Here is a 26,110-nt window from a genome sequence, read left to right as displayed (position 1 = left end):
TTTCTTCGGGGTGCACCGGTTTCCTCCCACAAGTCCCGAAAGACGGCTTCTTAGGTGAACTGGACGTTGTGAATTATCCCTCCATGTACCCGAACAGGCGCCTGAGTGTGGCGACTAGGGGATTTTCAGTTACTTCATTGCAGTGTTAATGTAAACCTACTTGTGACACTAATAAAGATTATTACTATTTGATTGGAACCACAGCATCTCCAGTAATAGATTTTCTTCGCAATCCAGCACTGTTACCTCCGGAATCCCTCAGGTCTATCCTAGATCCTCTCGCCCGCTCCATGGATATGCTGTCCCTAGGTCACATCACCAGCCGACATGGATCAGCTTCAGCATATACACTGATGTCACCCATCTCTATCACCTCTCTCCAGCCCCACGCCACTGTGATATCAAACTATTTGCCCACCATGCAGTCTTGGATGAGCCACAATTTCCACTAGCCGAACATCATAAACCCTGTAGCCAATGCTACTGACATCACTTTATCCCCACAGGTTTTATATTATGTTGTGCAATCCAACCGTACAAAAATTAACAAAGAAAAAGGTCCCAGTTGAATTATAATCAAAGAAAAACCATAACAATGGTCGAATTAAAAAAGAAAATCTCCTCTGGATCTGTTTATGATAATCCACCAACTTTGAAAGATATCTTTTTTTTTACTGGTTAAAATGCAATCACAGCAACTGAGCACCGAAACCTCCAAGCACTCGCGCGCGCGGTTCCTTCAGCTGGAGATTTTGAGATGGCTTTGCTTTCGCCCCGTGCTTTCTGAGCCTGGGCGGTTCCGGTAGGGGAGGCGGTTGGGACGCCGGGCTGTGAGCGGCGGTTCCGGTGCGAGGCCCCACGTGGATTCAAGGCTCGGGTTCCAAACGGACGCTGGAACGATGTCCGCGAGAAACAACAACAGGTTGCCTAGTAACCTGCCGCAGCTGCAGAACCTCATAAAGAGGGACCCGGAGTCTTACACACAGGAGGTGAGTGACTCCGGAGGTTGCACTCTGACTCAATTCCTCTCGGCATTAGGTCAAGACAAAGTTAGACTCCTCTACCCCGGCTGCTCATTCCAAACCCACAGTATCTCGATCAACCTCAACCCAAATAAAACTGGTGATGTGAAGCAACTGTGCTAACCACTGTGTTGCCGTGCCCTCCAAGGATATGCAGGATGGAACAGATTGGCCATGCTAAATAGCCCCTCAGTGTCCAACAGTTAAGTGGGATCGCGGGTATGGGGTGGGGGGAGTTGGGCCCAGGTGGGATGCTCTTTCGGACGGTTGGTGCAGACTCAATGGGCTGAATGAACATAGAACACACAGTGCAGAAGGAGGCCATTCGGCCCATTGGGTCTGCACCGACCCATGTAAGCCTTCCCTTCCACCCTGTCCCAATAAACCCTCCTAACTTTTTTGGTCACTAATTATGGTCATTTATCATGGCCAATCCACCTAACCTGTTCGTCTTTGGACTGTGCGAGGAAACCCACGCAGACACGGGGAGAACGTGCAGACTCCGCACAGACAGTGACCCAGTGGGGAATCGAACCTGGGACCATGGCGCTGTGAAGCCACAGTGCTATCCACTTGTGCTACCATGCTGCCCTTTGTGCTACCGTGCTGCCCAATGGCTCTGTAGGGATTTCTATTCTTTGAACTCCATAAAGCGATCGCCTCAATCGCAAACCCATTGAAATCGGTGTCAGCCATGACTCAGTTTATTACACCAGTAAATCACAATGTTCTGGATCCCAGTCCTACTGAGGGAGTGCTGTACAGTTGGTTGTTCCATCGTTAGGATGAGATGTTAAACCCCCGTCTCTCTGTTAGGTGGGTGTAGAACATCCCACAGCACCTTTTTGAAGAAGAGCAGTAAAGTTCTCCCCAGTTCCCTGGTTAATATTTATTCCTTGATCACCATCACAAAAACATATTATCTGATCATTATATTGCTGTTTGTGAACGTTTGCAGTGCGCAAATTATCCACTTTATTTTAAAAAGTACATCATTGGCCGTGAAGCATTTTGAGATGTGCGGTGGCCATGGGAAATGCTGTATAAATGCAAGTCTGTTGGGCAGCATGGTTGCAATGTGGTTAGCACTGACGTTGAGGTGCCAGGTTCGATCTTGGCTCTGGGTCACTGTCCGTGTGGAGTTTACACCTCTGTGTGTTTGCATGGGTTTTGCCCCACAACCCAAAGATATACAGGGTAGGTGGATTGGTCACATTAAATTGATCAGAGTCCATAACTCGGGACTCATAAACTGGCTTCTAAAGAGCCTTTTCTCCCTTTGGTCAGATTCCACTTTAACTGTGGATTATTCCAGCACCCTCTTGTGTCTCATCCATTGAAAACCATTATTGAAACAATCTACAGCAGTGATGGGCAGCCAAGGCTAGTGAATGGCTGCATGATTGGCCCTCCTTCATCTCAGTGGGCTGCAAGATTGAAATCAGAGTATGTTGATTAACTATGGCCCTTGAATATGATTGAATATATTTAATAATGGCTATTTCATAACAAGTTATAGAAAATGCTTAATATATTAATGGAACTGTCATCAACTTCAAGTGGTTAAAAATAAAACAAATATTTACGCTTAATTGGACAATCAATGTTGTGTGCAATCAGCATGCACCTCACTTCACTTGCCCTTGCTTTATGTGCGTATCACTGGTAGGTAATAAGCTATGCGGATGGAAACCAGCGGAATGTGGCAACTCTGCACGTGGGCATCAGTCACCAAAATGAATCGTGGGTCACAATTGGAACCCCGATGGGCCCATGCGCCCTCTTGGGCCACAGGATGATTTAAGAAGGGCTGAATGGTGTGATTGGAGATGAAGGTGCTTGGGTAATTTGGAAGCCCACTGCCCTGTTTCTTTCATGTTCTCCATGGCATATAGTTTCATGTTATCAGAAGGGGAAAAAATGTTATAACATTAAGTGGTCATGATCACCATTCCTCTGAACCTGTTCAAAGGTACCTGACTATATTGTTTGCTTGGATACTTGCGCTCCAAACCAGTATACAGTAAAACTGCCGAGAGTCCAGACAAACATATAGGGCACGATTCAGTGGCCTCGATGCGCTCGAGTGAGTGTGACAAGGCCGGTGAGTAGCGGAAGAGGCCAAAAATGAGAGCCGCGCTGGATGCCAAATCGTTTGCAATGCAACCGGCCCGCTCCCATTGGTGAAATTGTGGTGCAGCGCGGTGAGAAACAGATAATCACCACTTAAGCCTTATTTCCATACAATTTTGTTTTGCATTTTACAGGAAGTGGGCTTTGCTGGTTAGGCCAGCATTTATTGCTCATCCCTGGTTGCCCTTCAGAAGGTGGTGGTGAGCTGCCTTCTTGAACAACTGCTGTCCTTGAGGTGTAGGTACACCCACAGTGCTGTTAGGGAGAGAGTTCCAGGATGTTTCCCCAGCGACTGTGATGGAACGACGATATATTTCCAAGTCAGGGTGGTGAGTGACTTGGAGGGGAACCTCTAGGTGGTAGGTGACCCAGGTATCTGCTGCTCGGTTGTAGGATTGAAAGGTGTTGTCTCAGGAACCTTGGTGAATTACTGCAGCGCATCTTGAAGATGGTACACATGGCTGCCACTGTTCGTCGGTGGTGGAGGGTTTGAATGTTCGTGGAAGGGGAAGTATTGAGGGCTGGTTTAGCACAGGGCTAAAGAGCTGGCTTTTAAAGCAGACCAAGGCAGGCCAGCAGCACGGTTCAATTCCTGTACTAGCCTCCCCGAACAGGTGCCAGAATGTGGCGACTAGGGGCGTTTCACAGTAACTTCATTTGAAGCCTACTTGTGACAATAAACGATTTTCATTTAAGCAGACTGCTTTGTCCTGGATGATGTCGAGCTTCTTGAGTGTTGTTGAAGCTGCATTCATCCAGAGTGGATAGTATTCCATTGCACTCCTGACTTGTGTCTTGTAGATGGTGGACAGATTTTGGAGGGTCAGGAGGTGAGTTACTTGCCGTAGAATTCCTAGCCCTTGACCTGCCCTGGTAGCCACAGCATTAATTTGACTAGTCCAATTCAGTTTCTGATCGGTAACCCCCAGGATGTTGATTGTGTGTGATTCAACGATGGTAATGTTATTGCCTGTCAAGATTTGGTGGTAAGATTCTCTCGTGTAGAAGATGGTCATTGCCTGGCACTTGTGTGGCCTGAACGTAACTTGCCACTTGTCAGCCCAAGCCTGGATATTGCCCAGGTCTTGCTGCATTTGAACGTAGACTGCTTCATTATATGAGGAGTCGCGGAAGGTGCTGAACATTGTGCAGTCATCCGCAAACATCCCTACTTCTGACCTTATGATGGAAGGGAGGTAATTGATAAAACAGCTGAAGATGGTTGAGCCTAGGACACTACCTTGAGGAACCCCTGCAGTGATATCCTGGAGTTGAGATGATTGACCTCCCACCACCACAAGCATCTTCCTTTGTGCTGGGTATGACTCCAACCAGCAGAGAGTATTCCATCTGATTACCTTTAAGTCCAGTTTAGCTAGGGCTCCTTGATGCCATACTTGGTCAAATGCTGCCTTGATGTCAAGGGCAGTCACTCTCACCTCACCTCTGGCATTCAGCTCTTTTGTCCATGTTTGAGCCAAGGCTGCAACAAGGTCAGGAGCAGAGTAACCCTGGCAGAACCCAAACTGAACGTCTGTGAGCAGATTATTGCTGAGTAAGTGCCACTTAATAGCACTGCTAATGACTCCTTCCATCACTTTGCTGGAGTGTAGACTGATTGGGCGGTAATCGGCTGGGTTGGATTTATCCTGTTTCTTGTATACAGATCTACCGTGTCTGGTCCTGTTAGAATTTTATAGGTTTCTATGAGATTTTCCCCTCATTCTTCAGAATGCCAGCGAATATAATCCTGATCGACTCAATCTTTCCTCATATGTCAGTCCAGCCATCCGAGGAATCAGTCTGGTAAATCTCTGCGCTCCCTCCATAGCAAGAACATCCTTCTTCAGATTAGGTGATCAAAACTGCACGCACTATTCCAGGTGTGGCCTCATCAAGGCCCTGTTTAATTGCTGCATGCCATTCCTGTTCCTGTAATTGAATCCTCTCACATACCATTTGCCGCCTTTACTGTCTGCTGCACCTACATGCTGAACTTCAATGACTTCAGCGAACTTCCAGGTGGTGATGCTCCCATGTGTCTGCTGCCCTTGTCTTTCTAAGGGGCAAACGGTGCAGCAACAAATATCTCTAAATTCTCAATCTTGGTCTTTGAATAATCTATGTACTGTGTGTATGATTGATCTGCCTCCTTGCAAACACCTTATTAAAAACTATACCTGTTTTAAAGAGAAGCATAATGCATTACTCTCTAATCCCTCAATAGTCCCTGAACCTTAGAGTCTCAGAGTCATGCCTATTTAGGGACTGAGGATGTCCTATAATTCTAAACTTTACTCTACTGAGTGACTAAAAGCAATTCTGATTTTTTTTAATAGACATATATGTTTTCATGCTGTAATTCAGTTGTACAAAACACCGTTTAGACCACATCTGGAGTCTGGGCGCTACATCTTCGGAAAGATATTTTAATTAATTAATTTTTTTTATGTTTAAAAAATAATTTTAGAGTACCTAATTATTTTTTCCAATTAAGGGGCAATTTAGCGTGGTCAATCCACCTACCCTGCACATCTTTGGGTTGTGGGGGCGAAACCCACACAAACACGGGGAGAATGTGCAAACTCCACACGGACAGTGACCCAGAGCCAGGATCGAACCTGGGACCTCGGTGCCGTGAGGCAGCAGGGCTAACCCACTGCACCACCGTGTTGCCCTTACGAAGGATATTTTGACCTTGGAAGGTGTGCATTATTGGTTTACCAGAAAAATATTTGGTCACCAAGGGTTAAATCAGGATGAGGGATGACACAAACCTGGGATGAATTTGAAAACATTTAGATGGTTGAGTGATTTGATCAAGGATTTCAAGATTTGAAGGGGACCAAATAGGGTAGACAGACAAAAACTGTTTCCCCTGTTGAAACATCGAGAATTAGGGGGTAGTCTAAACATTTGAGCCAGACCTTTCAAGGATGATATTAAGAAACACTTCTATTCAAAGGGTGAGAAAAGTTTGGAACTCTTCTCCAAATGATAATTGATGTAATATTTATTGTTAATTTTAAATCTGCAATTGATCAAACTTTTATTATTCAATTGGATTAGGGGAAATGGGCAAAAGACAGGTATATGGAGTTGGGTTGCAGGTCAGACATGATCCCATTGAACAGCAGAACAGACTCTAGGAGCTAAATGTCTTTCTCCTGTTCTGATATAGCACATGGTAAATTGGAGAATACGATCAGTCCCTTATTTGTCTCTGCATTTGAGGGCTGGATTCTTCCACTCTGCCCATCGCAAGAATGCCACGGGCGAGACAACGGTAGTGGAGAAATCCATTGACCTCGGGCGGGATTCTCCGGTTGCTGGGCGGATGCGGCTGGAGAATCCAGCCCCGAGTTTCTGTTTTTCTGTCTTTAATGTCGTGGGGAAGAGGGCCACTAATAATTGCAAGTTGTACCTGAGATAAGAGTTGTAGAGAGAATGTGGTCCCCAGGAGCACTCTTCCCGTCCATCCCCCTCTTCCCATTCACCCCACTCTTCTTCCATTTATTCACCTAACATTTGTCACGACTGGCCCCCAAATTTATTCATTTGGATGAGACCCCGTAATTGGTTACCCTCTGTGGGAACTACATCAGCACAAGCCCAAAATTTGTTAAAAACCCGGACGAGTGCCACAATTTGTTAACATCCAGCTGGGATACCCCTGCTAAATTGTTATGCCCTGGTTGAGGAGGGATGAATTGGCTCCCTTTATCCAGTGCCTTCTGTTGATTGCAACAAGATTAATCTTTTTAAAAATCCCTTCCTTCGCAGATGCCTTTTTCCCAATCCCAATATTTATGTTTTAAGAGGAGCCACTTTAACTAGTCTTGAGTTAAAGACAGTTATTCACTCCCATCATGTCTCCTACTCCTTCATCGTCTTACTGTCTCATCGCTCCCCATAATCCTTCCACTTTAAACTATGTGCTCAACCTCCATATATTGTTTGCTGACGCTAGAACAGCTCAGCAGGTCTGCCAGCGTCTATCAGGAGAGAAACAAAGAAACATTTTGAGTCATAGACTTTTCGTCAGCGAAGAGTCGAGGACTCAACGCTAACGTTTTCTCTCCTGTGTCGTGCTGGCAGACCCGATGAGTTTTTCCAACATCCCCTGTTCTTGCAATTAATTATTATTGTTTGCTATCATCATAGGGGGAGTCAGTAGCGCAGTGGTTATGCCACTGGACTAGTAATGCAGTAGCCCAGGCTAATGTTCTGGGGGCAATTCAAGTTCTGAATTCAAGTATAATCTGGAATTGAAAATCTAATAATAATAACACTGCAATAAAGTTACTGTGAAAAGCCCATAGTCACCTGTTCGGGTACAGCGAAGGAGAATTCAGAATATCCAAATTACCAAACAGCCCGTCTTTCGGGATTTGTGGGAGGAAACCGGAGCACCCGGAGGAAACCCACGCAGACACAGGGAGAATGTGCAGACTCCGCACAGACAATGACCCAAGCCGGGAATGGAACCTGTGACCCTGGCGCTGTGAAGCAACAGTGCTATGCTGTGATACCGTGCCACCCATAGGGCGTGATTTAACAGGGAAAAAATACAGAGTCCCATTTTTTTGGGCAGATTGAGTAATTTTTAAATGATGCCCCGTTCTCTTGACCCACCTCGGACTCCCCACCGCGGCCTCCACATACCTGCTAGGAGGCCATTGAGCCCCCCACTCACATCACCTCATAAGGTCAGGGCACCCCCAAGCCCGATCCCTGACATCTAGGCACCTTAGCACTGACAGCCTGCCACCTTCCCAATGCCAGTGGCACTGCCATGAAGCATAGGTGGCAGGAGTGACAGGGTGCCACCCTGCCCAGAGCCTGTCTACCCGGGGGCCTCTCGGAGACCCCCCCCCCCATTATGCCTGTTTAACATTAAACGGTGCCGTGGCGAGGTCTCCCAGGAGCGGGCATTCGTTCCTGGGCCTCCGGAGCACCAGGTGCCAACATATGTGAGTCTAACTGCTCACATCAATAAGTAAATCTGGATCTCGGCCATTTAAATTGAATCTAATTATGGTGAGGAAAGAAAATGTCGTCTTGCATTGCTTTCCTTTTATTTGTGTGTGTTTGTGTCTTTGCCTTTTCCCTTCAGTTGAATAGAATGTAATCTTACAACACACAAGAAGGCCATTCAGCCTGTTGTGCATTTTTAAAACTTCTTAAAATGAAATTTTATAGGACGTTTTTACGTATGTTATCACGACATAAGGAGTTTATTCTTCCACTAAAGAATCACATCATTGTCCACAAGCTCCAGAAGTGCTTCTGCAGTGGGTGGGCAGCCTGGGACATAAATATCTACAGACACAATTATGGTGCAGCCCCTCACAACGGCCTAGGAGTATTGGTGATAATCACCACCATTTTGCACAGCTGCCTATGGAGACTACACAGTGAGGTTCAGGCATCTGATCATAAGCCTTTTGAAGGTCTAAAATCATTTTGTTTGTGAGAGTACCAGCCACGATCATAACGTCCGCCTGCCAAGGACTGGCATTGAAGATGATGCTGAACCTATCCATGTCATACCTAGGCGCTGCCACATGCATTATTTAAAAAAAAATTTTTTTATTGTAATTTTTTGAAAAATATATATCAACAAAAGAATAATAACAATAATAGTAATAAACACCCCCCGGCACCCGTAACAACGCATATAACAAACCCCCCCAAACCCAATAAACAACAAAATAAATTAACAATAAGCAAATTAACTTAAGCACTATCCCCCTAAACCCCTGCCCCCCGGGTTGCTGCTGCTGCTGACCTAGTACCCTATCGTTGAGCCAGAAAGTCGAGGAAAGGCTGCCACCTCCTAAAGAACCCTTGTACCGACCGCCTCAGGGCGAATTTGACCCTCTCCAGCTGAATGAGCCCCGCCATGTCATTAATCCAGGTCTCCACACTCGGAGGTCTCGCATCTTTCCACTGCAACAAAATCCTTCGCCGGGCTACTAGGAACGCAAAGGCCAAAACATCGGCCTCTTTTGCCTCCTGCACTCCTGGCTCCACCCCAACCTCAAATATCGCCAGTCCCCAGCCTGGCTTGACCCTGGATCCCACCACCCTCGACACCCCCTTCCAGAACTCCACCAGTGCCAGGCATGCCCAGAACATATGGGCATGGTTCGCTGGACTCCCCGAACACCTGACGCACCTGTCTTCGCCCCCAAAGAACCTACTCATCCTAGACCCGGACATGTGGGCCCGGTGCAGCACCTTGAACTGGATGAGACTAAGCCTCGCACATGAAGAGGAGGAGTTCACCCTCTCCAGGGCGTCCGCTCATGTCCCCTCCTCAATCTGCTCCCCCAGCTCCACCTCCCACTTAGCCTTCAGCTCTACCGACGCCTCCCCCACCTCCTGCATTACCTGGTAGATGTCAGACACCTTCCCATCCCCGACCCACACCCCCGAAAGCACCCTATCCCTTACCCCACGCGGGGGCAGCAAAGGGAACCCCTCCACCTGTCGCCTAGCAAACGCCTTGACCTGAAGGTACCTGAACATATTCCCCGGGGGGGAGCTCAAACTTCTCCTCCAGTTCACCAAGGCTCGCGAACCTCCCGTCAATAAACAGGTCTCCCAACTTCCGAATGCCCGCCCTGTGCCACCCCAGGAACCCGCCATCCATGTTCCCTGGGACGAACCGGTGGTTCCCCCGCAGCGGGGCCTCCACCGAGCCCCCCACTTCATTTGACAGCACAGCAGGCGAGCCCAAAGGTCATGGGCCACAAAGAAATCCGCCGGGCTCAATTTATTGGCTCATCTAGTTTTGTGACGACATACTCCCCTTTATTGCTGGAAGTGAAGACTTCTTAGTGGCCACTGCACTGCTTTGTCTGTTTTGTTCGTGTGGAGCTATTTTGCCTTTTCTGTCACTGTGGTCTGAAGTAGACACGGTGATTGATTAGCAAGGAGTGAACTGGGCCAGATAATGGATAAATGCTGTCCAATGTGGCCCCATAATCCTGCAAATTAGTTCTCTTCAAATACGTGTTTGATTTCTTTTTTGAAATTCCAAAGGAATCTGGCGTGATTCCGTGATCCTGAGGCTAGGTGTTGACGCCGTCGGAAACGCCGTCGCATTTCCCGACGGCGTCAACACAGCCTCAGGACCAGCAATTCTGGCCCTTACAGGGGGCCAGCACGGGACTGGAGCGGCCCATGCCACACCAGCTGCTGATCCTGGTGTCAACTGGGCGCCGCGGGGACCGCGCATGCACAGTGTCACCCTTCTCCGTGCCGCCCCCAACGCCAAATGGCGTAGGGCTAAAGGGACCGGCGCGGAAGAAAGGAGGCCCCCGGACCCTTCCATGCCAAAGTCCCATCGGCTGAGAGCAGATTAAAACGGCGCCGGCGGAACTTGGGTTATTTGTGACGGCCGCTCAACCCGTCCCGGGCCGAGAACCGGCGGCGGGGGGGGGGGTAGATTAGCCCCCGACCGGCGCCGCTTCGACCACGCCGGCGCGGAAGAAAGGAGGCCCCCGGACCTCCTTTGGCTCTGATTCTCTGCTCTGGAGAATTGCGTTGGGGCGGCATGCCGCGATTCACGCCTGTCGCGGGGATTTTCCGTCCCGTCCTCGGGCTGAGAGAATCCATCCCCTGATGCCACCACCTTTACTAATTAGGTCCAATTATTGGGGGAGCCTAAATAAATTAGAATCGGTCTCACGGGTGTAGGTGATTAGCCATGATTGTATCAACTACCAACAGAACATAGCTGGAGCTAATCCTTTTGGCTTCAAAATTCAACTTATTTGGAAATTGAGGGACCATTAAATGAAGAAAAAAACATTTATATGTTCCTGTCTTCCCCACACTACAATACTTTATAGGACACAAAACGAAAGCTACAACATTTTTTGCTATATACCAACTTTACCTGAGGAAAGATTTTTGAATTTGTCCTGTTGCTTTTCACATAATTTTGAACAATTTCTGAATAGAAACTGCTCGATGCTCACGAGCAGTATTACAAAGAACAAAGAGAACAAAGAAAAGTACAGCACACGAACAGGCCCTTCGGCCCTCCAAGCCTGTGCTGACCATGCTGCCCATCTAAACTAAAATCTTCCACACTTCCTGGGTCCGTATCCCTCTATTCGCATCCTATTCATGTATTTGTCAAGATTCCCCTTAAATGCCGCTATCGTCCCTGCTTCCACCACCTCCTCTGGCAGCGAGTTCCAGGCAGCCACTACCCTCTGTGTAAAAAGCTTGCCTCGTACCTCTCCTCTAAACCTTGCCCTTCGCATCTTAAACCTATGCCCCTAGTAATTGACCCCTCTACTCTGGAAAAAAGCCTCTGACTATCCACTCTGTCTAATCCCCTCATAATTTTGTAGACCTCTATCAGGTCGCCCCTCAACCTCCATCGTTCCAGTCAGAACAGACTGAGTTTATTCAATCGCTCCTCATAGCTAATGCCCTCCATACCAGGCAACGTCTTGGTAAATCTCTTCTGCTCCCTCTCTAAAGCCTCTACATCCTTCTGGTAGTGTGGAGACCAGAATTGAACACTACACTCCAAGTGTGGCCTAACTAAGCATCTATACAGCTGCAACATGACTTGCCAATTCTTATACTCAATGCCCCGGCCAATGAAGGCAAGCATGCCGTATGCCTTCTTGACTACCTTCTCCACCTGTGTTGCCCCTTTCGGTGCCCTGTGGACCTGTACACCTAGATCTCTCTGACCTCTTGAGGGTTCTACCGTTCACTGTATATTTCCTACCTGCATTAGACCTTCCAAAATGCATTACCTCACATTTGTCCGGATTAAACTCCATCTGCCATCTCTCCGCCAAGTCTCCAAACGATCTAAATCCTGCTGTATCCTCTGAAAGTCCTCATCGCTATCCGCAATTCCACCTACCTTTGTGTCATCTGCAAACTTACTAATCAAACCAGTTACATTTTCCTCCAGATCATTTATATATACTACGAACAGCAAAGGTCCCAGCACTGATCCCTGCAGAACACCACTAGTCACAGCCCTCCAATTAGAAAAGCACCCTTCCATTGCTACTCTCTGCCGTCTATGACCTAGCCAGTTCTGTATCCACGTTGCCAGCTCACCCCTGATCCCGTGTGACTTCACTTTTTGTACCAGTCTACCATTAGGGACCTTGTCAAAGGCCTTACTGAAGTCCATATAGACAACATCCACTGACCTACCTGCATCAATCATCTTTGTGACCTCTTCAAAAAACTCTCAAATTAGTGAGACACAACCTCCCCTTCACAAAATCATGCTGCCTCTCACCAATATGTCCATTTGCTTCCAAATGGGAGTAGATCCTGTCTCGAAGAATTCTCTCCAATAATTTCCCTACCACTGATGTAAGGCTTATCGGCCAGTAGTTCCCTGAATTATCCTTGCTGCCCTTCTTAAACAAAGGAACATCATTGGCTATTCTCCAGTCCTCCGGGACATCACCTGAAGACAGCGAGAATCCAAAGATTTCTGTCAAGGCCTCAGCAATTTCCTCTCTAGCCTCCTTCAGTATTCTGGGGTAGATCCCATCAGGCCCTGGGGACTTATCTACCTTAATAGTTTTCAAGATGCCCAACACCTCGTCTTTTTTGATCTCAATGTGACCCAGGCTATCTACACACCCTTCTCCAGACTCAACATCCACCAATTCCTTCTCTTTGGTGAATACTGATTCATTTAGTACCTCGCCCATTTCCTATGGCTCCACACATAGATTCCCTTGTCTATCCTTCAGTGGGCCAACCCTTTCCCTAGCTACCCTCTTCCTTTTTATGTACATGTAGAAAACCGTGGGATTTTCCTTAACCCTATTTGCCAATGACTTTTTGTGATCCCTTCTAGCCTCCTGACTCATTGCTTAAGTTCCATCCTACTTGCCTTATATTCCACACAGGCTTTGTCTGTTCCCAGCCTTCTAGCCCTGACAAATGCCTCCATTTTCTTTTTGACGAGGCCTTCAATATGTCTTGTTATTCAAGGTTTCCAAAATTTGCTGTATTTATCCTTCCGCACAGGAACATACCGGTCCTGAATTCCTTTCAACTGACATTTGAAAGCCTCCCACATGTCAGATGTTGATTTACCCTCAAACATCCGGTATTCTATTTGTATAGCTGGCTGCCATTGATGTAGTCTCAAAAATTAGATCTTGACTTGCACCAAATCTCATTCCCTATCATCTTTGTGCTTGTTACATTCTCCCCGTGTTTGCGTGGGTTTTGCCCCCACAACCCAAAGATGTGCAGGGTAGGTGGATTGGCCACGCTAAATTGCCCCTTAATTGGAAAAAAAAAATGGGTACTCTAAAACAATTTTTGTTGACCTATATTGATGTTTTGCCTGGTTGGGAATCTAGAACCAGGAGTCACAGTCTCAGGACACGGGGTAGACCTTTCCAACCAAGATGAGGAAACATTTCTTCACTCAAAGGGTAGTGAATCTGTGAAATTCTCTATCACAGAAAGCTGTGGCGGCCAAGTCACTGAATGTATACAAGAAGGAGATGGATTTTTAAAAAATATTTTCATAGCATCTGGGGTATGGGGCGAAAGCAGAAATATGGCTTTAAGATAGAGGATCAGCCATGATCATATTGAATGGTGGAGCAGTTTTAAAGGTCCGAATGGCCTAATCCTGCTCCTAATTTCTATGTTATCCTTGTTTTCAAATCCTTCCACATCCCCGCACACTCCATTTCTCTGTAACGTTCTTCAGCTGCACAATCCTCTAAAATACCTGCGCTCTTCCAATTCTGTCTTCATGAGGCATCCCCAATCTCTCACCATTAACAACCGTGCCTTTAGCTGCTATGGCCCTGAGCCCTGGATTTCTCTCTCTAAACCTCTTGCTTCATCTTCTGCTTTAAGATGGTCCTTAAAATCTTCGCCTGCCCCGAATATCTCTTTCATGGGGTCAATGCCAAATTTTGTTTGAGGCTATTGTGAACTGCCGTAGAAAGGTTTATTACATTAAAGGCAAGTTGTTGTGGCGATACCGCACATGTTCAGATTGTAAAATCCAAATGCAGTTCAAAGTCAACTTCAGACAAAAATATCAAATATCCAAGCCCAAAGTAGAAATTTTAATGAAGCTATTAAAAGAGAAATTTTTCATGTTATTTCCTTCCCTGAACAAATTATATCCCAGTAGCAATGAATAAATAATTTTCACTAAAATAAGCATAATACTGTGGATGCTGGAATCTGAAACAAGAACAGATGACGCTAGAAAAAACTCAGCAGTTCTGCCAGCATCTGTCAGAACAGAAACAGAGTTAAGGGACGGGATTTACCGACCACCCCGCTGTGTGTTTTTCGGCGGTGGAGGCAGCCCATCAGCGGGATCTACTGGTGCCGACGTTGTCAATGGGTGCTGTCACTCGGAAACCTGTGCACTGACCTGGGACCTGAATTTCCTGACCACATGAACAGCCGGTAAATCCCACCCGGCTTTTGTCAGCGAAGAGTCGAGGAACCAACGTTAACTCTTTCTTTCCTGATAGATGCTGGGCGACCCAATGAGTTTTTCCAGCGTCCTCTGTTCTTGTAACTCGTTTTCATTGTTTGCTATCATCACAGGGGGATTCGGTAGCGCAGTGGTAATGTCACTGGACTAATAATGCAGTAGCCCAGGCTAATGTTCTGGAAGCAAGGGTTCAAATCCACAGCAGCTGGTGGAATTTGATTATGGACAATTCCGTTGATAAATTGAATGATGTAATTGTGAAATATGTAATTGGGAATTATTTTATTTTATGTAAACCCTTATTTTAGACATTAGAAATTCCAGTTGCTTAAGGGGGGTAGGTATGTTATGGTTAGGGGCAGGCTACAAGGAGAGAAGGTGGTACTTGCTAGTGTGTATGCCCCAAATTGGGACAATGCGGGCTTCATGAGGCGTATGTTGGGACGGGTCCTGGATCTGGAGGCGGGAGGTCTGATCATGGGGGGGGATTTCAATACGGTGTTGGATCCTTCACTGGATCGGTCCAGCTCTAGGACGGGTAGGAGGCTGGCGGCGGCCAAGGTGTTGAGAGGGTTTATGGACCAGATGGGTGGGGTGGATCCATGGAGGTTTGTGAGGCCGAGGGCACGCGAGTACTCTTTCTTCTCCCACGTACATAGGGTCTACTCTCGGATAGACTTCTTCGTGGTGAGTAAGGGACTGATTCCGAGAGTGGAGGAGGCCGAGTATTCGGTCATTGCAATCTCCGACCACGCTCCGCATTGGATAGAGTTGGAGATGGGGGAGGTGCGGGACCGGCGCCCGTTGTGGCGGTTGGATGTGGGGTTGCTGGCGGAGGAGGAGGCGTGTAGGAGGGTCTGGGCAAGTATTGAGGGGTACGTCAAGGTGAATGATACGGGGGAGGTTCAGGTGGGGATGGTCTGGGAAGCCCTGAAGGCAGTGATTCATGGGGAGCTGATATCCATCCGGGCACACAGGGAGAGGAGCGAGAGGAGTGAGAGGGATAGACTGGTGGGAAAGATGCTGGAAGTTGACAGGAGGTATGCAGAGGCACCAGAAGAGGGACTGTTGGGGGAGAGGCGCAGCCTGCAGGCTAAATTTGATTTGCTGACCACTAGAAAGGCGGAGGCACAGTGGAGGAAGGCACAAGGGGCAGTGTACAAACATGGTGAAAAGGCGAGTAGGATGCTGGCTCATCAGCTCCGCAAGCGGGATGCGGCTAAGGAAATTGCTGGAGTGAGAGACAAGAGTGGGAATGTGGTACGGAAGGGGATAGAGGTGAATGAGGTCTTCAAGGACTTTTACGGGGAACTGTACCGGTCGGAGCCAACGGGGGAGAGGAGGGAAATGGAGAGGTTCCTCGACGGGCTTCCTTCCCCGAAGGTGCAGGAGGGGAAGGTGGAGGGGTTGGGTGCGCCGATTGAGCTGGAGGAGCTAGTTAAGGGGATCGGGCAGATGCAGTCAGGGAAGGCACCGGGGCCGGATGGGTTCCCGGTGGAATTTTATAAAAGGTTTGTGGACCTAGTGGGCCCCTTGCTGGTGCGGACACTCAATGAAGCGTGGGAAGGGGGGACTTTTCCCCCGACGATGTCGCGGGCGCTGATCTCGTTAATTTTAAAGAAGGACAAGGACCCCCAGCAGTGTGGTTCATAAAGGCCCATATCTCTCCTCAACGTGGATGCTAAGCTGCTGGCAAAAATCCTGGCCATCAGGATAGAGGACTGTGTGCCAGGGGTTGTGCACGAGGACCAGACAGGTTTTGTGAAGGGAAGGCAGCTGAACACTAATGTGCGGAGATTGTTGAATGTCATCATGATGCCGGCGATTGAGGGGGAGGCAGAGATAGTGGTGGCGCTGGATGCAGAGAAGGCCTTCGATAGAGTGGAGTGGGGGTGCCTATGGGAGGTGATGGGGAGGTTTGGATTTGGTGAAGGGTTCATTAGATGGGTAAGGCTGCTATATGAGGCCCCGATGGCGTGCGTGGCCACGAATGGGAGGAGGTCGGAGTACTTCCGGCTTTACCGAGGGACCAGGCAGGGTTGCCCCCTGTCCCCCTTGTTGTTTGCACTGGCAATCGAGCCGCTGGCGATGGCGTTGAGGGATTCAGAGAGGTGGAGAGGCTTGGTGCGATTTGGGGAGGAACATAGGGTGTCGTTTGTATGCCGATGACCTGTTACTGTATGTGGCGGACCCGGTGGGAGGGATGCCGGGGGTGATGGAGCTGCTAGCTGAGTTTGGGGCTTTTTCAGGTTATAAATTAAATTTAGGCAAGAGTGAGGTGTTTGTGGTGCACCCTGGAGACCAGGAGGAAGGAATTGGTAGGCTCCCGCTTAGGCGGGCAGGGGAGAACTTTAGGTACCTGGGGGTGCAGGTGGCCAGGGACTGGGGGACTCTTCACAAACATAATTTCACCAGACTTGTAGATCAGATGGAGGAGGAGTTCAAGAGGTGGGACATGCTGCCATTGTCGTTGGCGGGGAGGGTGCAGTCCGTCAAAACGACGGTGCTTCCGAGGTTCTTGTTCCTCTTTCAGTGCCTGCCCATCTTTATCCCCAGGGCCTTCTTTAGGAGAGTGACTAGCAGTATTTTGAGCTTTGTGTGGGCACATGGGACTCCGAGAGTGAAGAGGGTGTTCCTGGAGCGAGGGAGGGATAGAGGCGGGCTGGCGCTGCCCAACCTTCTGGGGTACTATTGGGCGGCCAATGTGTCAATGGTGCGTAAATGGGTGATGGAGGGGGGAGGGGCGGCGTGGAAAAGAATGGAGATGGTGTCATGTAGAGGTACGAGCCTGGGTGCCCTGGTAACGGCGCCGTTGCCGCTCTCCCCTAAGAGTTTTACCACGAGCCCGGTGGTGGCGGCGACCCTAAGAATCTGGGGACAGTGGAGACAGCATCGGGGGGAAACAGGGGGCTCGATGGAGGCTCCACTGGGTGGCAATCATCGGTTCATCCTGGGGAACAAAGATGGGGCATTTAGGGGGTGTCAAAGGGTGGGCATTAGTAAATTGAGGGACCTGTTTATTGGCGGGAGGTTTGCAGGCCTGGGGGAACTGGAAGATAAATTTGGGCTTCCCCAAGGGAACATGTTCAGATACTTGCAGGTAAAGGCGTTTGCTAGGCGACAGGTAGACGATGGACAGAGTGCTTTCGGGTGTGTGGGTCGGAGAGGGGAAGGTGTCTGACATCTATAAGGTAATGCAGGAGGTGGAGGAGTCGTCAGTGGAGGAGCTGAAGGCTAAATGGGAGGAGGAACTCGGGGAGCAGATAGAGGATGGGAGTTGGGCGGATGCCCTGGAGAGAGTCAACTCTTCCTCCTCATGTGCGAGGCTTAGTCTCATCCAATTTAAGGTGCTGCACCGGGCCCACATGTCCGGGACTAGGATGAGTAGGTTCTTTGGGGGTGAGGACAGGTGCACCAGATGTTCGGGGAGTCCAGCGAACCACGCCCATATGTTCTGGGCATGCCCAGCACTGGAAGAATTCTGGAAGGGGGTGGCGGAGACGGTGTCGAGGGTGGTTGGATCCAGGGTCAAACCAGGGTGCGGACTCGCGATTTTTGGAGTTGCGGTAGAGCCGGGAGTGCAGGAGGCGAAAGAGGCCGGTGTCCTGGCCTTTGCGTCCCTAGTAGCCCGATGAAGGATCCTGCTACAGTGGAAGGATGCGAGGCCCCCAAGTATGGAGACCTGGATCAGTGACATGGCGGGATTTATAAAATTGGAAAGGGTCAAATTTGCCCTGAGAGGATCAATACAAGGGTTCTATAAATGATGGCAGCCTTTTCTGGACTTCCTGGCTCAGAGATAGGTAACTTGGTCAATAACAGCAGCAACCCGGAGGGGGGGTAGGGTGTTCCTTATTGTAGTTTCTATTCTGTAACTTTATATTGTGTTAATTTGTGTTGTTAAAATGCTGTGTTGTTCATGGAGGTGGGGCGAATGTTTATGATTGCTAATATTATTGTTATTTTTGGTATTTTACTATGGTGCGTTATTGTTGTATAAATTCAAAATTTTTCAATAAAAATTATTTCCAAAAAAAAAAGAAATTCCAGTTGCTGAACTAAAAGTGATTTGGGGAAGGAAATCTGTTGTCCTTACCTGGTCTGGCCTACATGTGACTCCAGACCCACAGCAATATGGTTGACTCTTCAATACCTTCGGGGATGGGTAACAAATGCTGGCCCAGCCAGCGACACCCACTTCCCATGAACAAATAAAAACAAAACAGCACAGGTTTATTTCCCAAAGTGGCTGAGGTTATTATCATAGAATTTACAGTGCAGAAGGAGGCCATTCAGCCCATCGAGTCTGCACCGGCTCTTGGAAAGAGCACCCTACCCAAGGTCAACAACTCCACCCTATCCCCATAACCCAGTAACCCCACCCAACACTAAGGGCAATTTTGGACACTAAGGGCAATTTATCATGGCCAATCCACCTAACCTGCACATCTTTGGACTGTGGGAGGAAACCGGAGCACCCGGAGGAAACCCACGCACACACGGGGAGGATGTGCAGACTCTGCACAGACAGTTACCCAAGCCGGAATCGAACCTGGGACCTTGGAGCTGTGAAGCGATTGTGCTATCCACAATGCTACCGTGCTGCCTTATTATGAAAGCTCTGCCTTCTCAACCTTGCCCCTGGCCTCAAGTGTGGTGACCCTCAGGTTAAATAATCACCAGTCAGCTCTCCCCTCAAAGGGGAAAGGAGCCTCTGGTCCTCTGGGACTATGGCGACTTTACTCTTAACGTTGAAAATAGCTATCATAGCACCGCCTGTTGGAGGAATTGGTATTGCAGTCATGTATTACGCTTCTTCACTTGTACTGAATGTAATTTCAAACTTGTTTATTAATGATTTAGATAGCCTTTTCAAACTTTTTCTCTTTCCCCTACAGTTCACACAGCAGTTTCATCACTATCAGTCCACTGTAAGGATTTTCAAGCTACAACCAGACAAGCCAAGTAAAGAGCTTTCTGAACTGGTGATGTTTCTGGCACAAGTAGGTTTATCTGCATTGTTAACAGGGAACTGCTTAAAGTGAAATTGATGTCGGACTAAGAACAGTGTAACATATTCTCTCTTGTGAAGATTGAATCAAACCCGTGTGCTGTGTAATACAAGGATAAAACTTTAACTGTTACACTACAACACCTCTAAACTTTAACAGTTTTAATCAAACTTTTAATGACATTTGTCATTAATGGGGAATGTTTCTTTTCTTCAAGAATTTGCATTAAATTTTTATTACTGGCTCACAGAAATCACTGAAAATGATTTGAGGGAGTTATTTGTGCTTTGATCGTTTTCTCTGCTAGCTGCAGGCCTTGATTCCATGCATGGGATAATTCAGTGGATGCCTATGCCTTGTCGAACTGCCTAATATCCATATCGGAAGCTTGATCATGAGTGTTGACCAGCTGTTTGACCAGGGGGAATGATACAGCAAAGCCAAATCCTATCCTTACCCCAAATGTTCCTGTTCGTACATCCAACAAGAATTTGTGAATAGGAATCAGAAGAGGGATTTTTGAACCCTAACTATTATCGCAGTCCTGCTGCCAACCTGTGAAATGGTGAAAGTGGTTGAGCATCTTCCTCTCATTTGCTTCAACAGGTTGCTCATTGTTACCCAACACAGCTGGCTAACTTTGCCCAGGAATTGAAAGACCTCCTTTTCTCTCATCACACAATTCTGGACCCAGACTTGAGAATGGTAAACTATTTTGATACAAATTATTTATCAAGTGCCTTTTTTCTTTTTGACTGGTGACTAACTGGTTCCCTCTTTTTCTGTGACATCGAACTAAATGTTCATTTGTAACAGGTTTTGTAACTATTGTTGGGAGGGCAGCTATTGTTCATGCAGGCAATGTGTTATATGCATTTTGTCTAATTAGGTGGGTTGAGATGTTTGGGATTTTAGTTATTCACAAATGAGTTTATGTTTAAAACCCTGGATATCTTAGAAACACGTATTGCTTTTGGTGTTGACCTGATGGTGCAGTTTAAGGATAATAGTCCAGCACTTAATTATTATTTAATTTCAAAATATCTTTACAACAAATTATAATAAAAATATAAATAATTTTACTAAGGAACAATTTTAATTTTAAAAGATTGATTATACATTCATATTAAATTTAGCAAATCCTGGAATCATACTTTAAATTCCAAGTTTGAATATTTAGTAAAAGCTGTACATATTTAGTAAAAGGGCAGCACGGTAGCGTAGTTGTTAGCATCAATGCTTCACAGCTCCAGGGTCCCAGATTCGGTTCCCGGCTGGGTCACTGTCTGTGCGGAGTCTGCACGTCCTCCCCGTGTGTGCGTGGGTTTCCTCCGGGTGCTCTGGTTTCCTCCCACAGTCCAAAGATGTGCGGGTTAGGTGGATTGGCCATGCTAAATTGCCCGTAGTGTCCTAAAAAGTAAGGTTAAGGGGGAGTTGTTGGGTTACGGGTATAGGGTGGATACGTGAGTTTGAGTAGGGTGATCATTGCTCGGCACAACATCGAGGGCTGAAGGGCCTGTTCTGTGCTGTACTGTTCTAAATCTAAAGTTGAATTTATTAGTATTAGGTAGCCTGTCTTGTTAACTATAATTTGCTGAAATAATGAATTAATAGGCTGATCTACTGCAGCTGCAAATTGACCATGGACGGGGTCTAGAATTCATGGTCACAGTTCTTCACATAATAGAGAAATTCAACTTCAGGAGCTGTGTGAAGCAGGCAGAACTAAATCCGCAACCTGTTCTAACTGCTGGATTATGCTGAAGTTGACAATCGGCCCCAATTAGTTTTCAGTAACTGGATTGGAGAAATACAGCAGTGTCCTGTTGCATTCTCAGAGGGCAGTTAGCCCCCTGGCATGCCTGGCTGCTAATTAACAACCAGAAGAGCGCTGCAAACGGGGCAGCTTTCTGCTTCCATGAATGGTGATGGTAATGTAGAAAGTGATCAAAAGCAGCAAATTCCTTAGTCACCTGTTGTGCGATAGTTTTTGTTTCAGTGTATTGACTTTTTTTTGGTTCAAATCTTGTTTAGATGTTTTGTAAAGCTTTGATTTTATTACGAAATAAGAACCTCGTGAATCCCACAAGTTTGCTGGAATTATTCTTTGAACTTCTGAGGTGTCGTGACAAACTCCTGCGAAAGACTCTCTACATGCATATTGTGACAGATATTAAGAATATCAACGCCAAACACAAAAACAACAAAATGAACACAGTGAGTAGCTAAAAGAAAACTTCATAAACTGGGATCGCTATACAATTTATTTAGGTCAAGTAATCAATTTTGTAGTCATTTTCCTGTTTTCAAGGGATTCCTCATTCATAACTTTTCTATACATTTTGGCAGCTGTCATGTTAAATTGTGGTTGTCTTGAATTAAGCACTTTAAAATGAAATGAAATGAAAATCATCTCAAAAGAGTAGAACACATTGTTTGATAATATGGGAATGTTGCTTAAGTAGTTATAGTCAATCGCACTAGAAACCCGTATAAGATTCCATGCTGGTGTTTTACTTCCCTGTAACCCCCCACCCAAGAAGGAATTGTGCAGTGTGATTTACATACCTGTGACCTTCAGTAATTTAACTTGCATGTCCCTGCATACCATTGTCTGAATGAGATGCATCACAATTGATTCATTGGGATTAATCTTCAAAAAGCAAATGTTAAAAAAGAAAAATCCAAAGCCCTCAAGTTATATCATAAAATTTAAATGCTTACAGCATAACCCTGTGAACGTATCTGTCAGAATTGTAGAAACCTTACAGCAAGTACCAGCAGCAACTGGCTGGAATTTGCCCATTACCTGAAAAGGGCCAGGGATCTTTGAATTCATTAACGCCTCCTTTACATTACAGCAGGAATGTTCTGCAGGAAAGTTCTATTCCCCAGCCGGTGGGGATGAGGAGAGATTGACTACGTTAGGATTGTTCTCGCTGAGTTCAGAAGAATGATGGGGGAATCTCATAGAGACTTGCAAAATTCTAACAGGACTAGACAGTACTGTGGCTTCACAGCACAGGGTCCCAGGTTCGATTCCCTGCTGGGTCACTGTGCGGAGTCTGCACGTTGTCCCCGTGTCTCCGTGTGTTTTCTCCGGGTGCTCTGGTTTCCTCCCACAGTCTAAAGATGGGCAGGTTAGGTGGATTGGCCATGCTAAAGTATCCTTAGTGTCCAAAAAAGATTAGGAGGGGTTATTGGGTTATGGGGATCGGGCAAAAGTGGGTCGGTGCAGACTTGATGGGCCGAATGGCCTCCTTCTGCACTGTATGTTCTATTTATCTATGTATGTCCTGATGGTGGGCATGCCCATAACCAGGGGTCTGAGTCTGAGGGTTCAGGGTAAACCATTTCAGACAGAGATGTGGAGACATTTCTTCACCCAAAGAGTGGTGAGTTTGTGGAATTCATTGCCACAGAAAGTGGTTGATGCTAACACATTGAATATATTCTTTTTTTAAAAATAATTTTTATTGGAATTTTTTACAGAAAATACAAAAATAGAACAACAAACAATAATATGCAACAAACTACCCCATAACAACCGTAACACCCCCCCAAACCACACCAACACATGCATCCCATCCCCCCCACCCCCCCAACCCCAACAAGAGAACCCAACCATAAATTAAAATTAAATAAATCAAATTTAAATAAAATAAACAAACATAGTCACCCCCCCCCCCCCCCCCCCCCCCCCCCCGTGTCATTGATCCAGGTCTCCACACTCGGGGGCCTCGCATCCTTCCATTGTAGCAAGATCCTTCGCCGGGCTACTAGGGACGCAAAGGCCAGCACACCGGCCTCTTTCGCCTCCTGCACTCCCGGCTCCACCCCAACCCCAAAAATCGCGAGTCCCCATCCTGGCTTGACCCTGGATCCCACCACCCTCGACACCGTCCTCGCCACCCCCTTCCAGAACTCCTCCAGTGCCGGGCATGCCCAGAACATATGGGCATGGTTCGCTGGACTCCCCGAGCACCTGACACACCTATCTTCACCCCCAAAGAACCTACTCATCCTCATCCCAGTCATGTGGGCCCTGTGCAGCACCTTGAATTGAATGAGGCTAAGCCGTGCACACGAGGAGAAAGAATTAACCCTCTCCAGGGCATCAGCCCATGTCCCGTCTTCGATCTGTTCCCCCAGTTCCCCCTCCCACTTAGTTTTCAGCTGCTCTACTGCCGCCTCTTCCACTTCCTGCATAACCTTGTAGATATCGGATATCTTCTCCTCTCCGACCCAGACCCCTGAAAGCACCCTGTCCCTCACCCCCCTCGCAGGAAGCGCAGGGAATCCCTCCACCTGTCGTCTAGCAAATGCCTTTACCTGCAGATACCTGAACATGTTTCCCGGGGGAGCCCAAATTTCTCCTTCAACTCCCCCAGGCTCGCAAACCTCCCGTCGATAAACAGGTCCCTCAGCTGTCTGATGCCCACTCTGTACCAACCCTGAAATCTCCCATCCATATTCCCCGGGGCAAACCTATGGTTCCCCCTTAACGGAGCCTCCATCGAGCCCCTCACTTCTCCCCTATGTCGCCTCCACTGCCCCCAAATCTTGAGGGTAGCCGCCACCACCGGACTCGTGGTATACCTCGTGGGAGGGAGCGGCCACGGCGCCGTTACCAGGGCCCCCAGGCTTGTATCCCCACAGGACGCTCTCTCCATCCGTTTCCATGCTGCCCCCTCCACCTCCATCACCCACTTGCGCACCATCGACACGTTGGCCGCCCAGTAGTACCCCGAGAGATTGGGCAACGCCTGCACCCCTCTATCCCTACCCCGCTCCAAGAAGACCCTCTTCACCCTCGGGGTGCCATGCGCCCAAACAAAGCCCATGATGCTCCCTTTTTTAAAAGGCCCTAGGGATAAAGATGGGCAAGCACTGGAAAAGGAACAAGAACCTCGGGAGAACCGTCATTTTGACGGACTGCACTCTACCCGCCAACGACAGCGGCACCATGTCCCACCTTTTAAATTCCTCCTCCATCTGCTCCACTAGTCTGGTGAAGTTAAGCTTATGGAGAGTCCCCCAACTCCTGGCCACCTGCACCCCCAGGTACCTGAAACTCTGCACTGCCCTCCTAAAAAGGAGCCTCCCAATTCCCTCCTCTTGATCTCCCGGGTGCACTATTCCCTCGCTCTTTCCTAAATTTAGCTTATAGCCCGAGAAGCCCCCAAATTCCGCTAACAGCTCCATCACCCCCGGCATTCCCCTCTCTAGGTCCGCCACATACAACAGCAGGTCGTCCGCATACAGCAATACCCGGTGTTCCTCCCCACCCCGCACCAGACCCCTCCATCTCCCTGACTCCCTCAACGCCATAGCCAGCGGTCCAGTCGCCAGTGCAAAGAGCAGGGGGGACAGGGGGCACCCCTGCCTGGTCCCACGATAGAGCCTAAAGTACTCCGATCTCCTTCCTTTTGAAACTACACTCGTCATCGGAGCCGCGTAGAGCAGCCTCACCCATTTGATGAATCCCTCCCCGAATCCAAACCGCTCCAGCACCTCCCACAGGTACCCCCACTCAAATCTATCAAACGCTTTCTCTGCGTCCAGCGCCACCACTATCTCCGCCTCCCCCTCCACTGCCGGCATCATGATAACATTTAGCAGTCTCCGCACATTCGTGTTGAGCTGCCGCCCCTTGACAAATCCTGTCTGATCTTTGTGTATCACCTCTGGCACGCAATCCTCTATCCTGGTGGCCAGGATCTTCGCCAGCAACTTAGCGTCTACATTGAGGAGCAAGATAGGCCTGTATGATCCACACTGCAAGGGGTCCTTATCCTGCTTTAGGATCAAAGAGATCAGTGCCCGCGACATCGTCGGGGGCAAAGCCCCCCCCCTCCCATGCCTCATTGAAGGCTCACACCAGCAGGGGGCCCACCAGGTCCGCATACTTTTTGTAAAATTCCACCGGGAACCTGTCCGGCCCCAGGGCCTTACCTGACTGCATTTGTCCAATCCCCCTGACTAGCTCCTCCAGCTCTATCGGCGCCCCCAGCCCCTCTACCAGCCCCTCTTGAACCCTTGGGAAACATAGCCTGTTCATGAAGCTCTCCATCCCCTCTCTCCCCATCGGAGGTTCCGACCGGTACAGTTCCTCGTAAAAGTCCCTAAAGACCCCGTTTACTTCTGTCCCCTTCTGCACTACATTTCCACCCCCATCCTTCACTCCACCAATTTCCCTAGCCGCATTTCGCCTACGGAGCTGATGCGCCAACATCCTGCTCGCCTTCTCCCCATACTCATATACCGCGCCCTGCGCCCTCCTCCACTGTGTCTCCGCCTTTCTGCTGGTCAATAAGTCAAATTTGGCCTGCAAACTGCGCCGTTCCCCCAGCAACCCTTCCTCCGGTACCTCCGCATATCTCCTGTCCACATCCAGGAGCTTCCCCACCAGTCTCTCCCTCTCCTTCCTCTCCCTCCTTTCCCTGTGGGCCCGG

At 48.1% G+C, this 26,110-nt stretch overlaps 1 protein-coding gene across 1 annotated transcript in view; it reads left to right on the top strand.

Moving 5' to 3' along the window:
* Positions 1-795: 795 nt before the first annotated feature.
* Positions 796-26,110, top strand: part of sdad1 (SDA1 domain containing 1) — a 105,921-nt gene continuing 80,606 nt past the window's right edge. Inside the window, exons 1-4 of the mRNA XM_038791718.1 lie at positions 796-989; positions 19,542-19,646; positions 20,262-20,360; positions 21,690-21,872. Coding sequence (XP_038647646.1) covers positions 900-989; positions 19,542-19,646; positions 20,262-20,360; positions 21,690-21,872 — 477 coding nt within the window. The 5' untranslated portion in view covers positions 796-899. The remainder of the gene's footprint in view (positions 990-19,541; positions 19,647-20,261; positions 20,361-21,689; positions 21,873-26,110) is intronic.

Source organism: Scyliorhinus canicula, chromosome 3 (genome assembly GCF_902713615.1).
Source record: "Scyliorhinus canicula chromosome 3, sScyCan1.1, whole genome shotgun sequence".
NCBI classification, from domain to species: domain Eukaryota; kingdom Metazoa; phylum Chordata; class Chondrichthyes; order Carcharhiniformes; family Scyliorhinidae; genus Scyliorhinus; species Scyliorhinus canicula.
The sequence above is the reverse complement of the archived record's forward strand: the minus strand, read 5'-3'. Positions and strand labels throughout refer to the sequence as shown.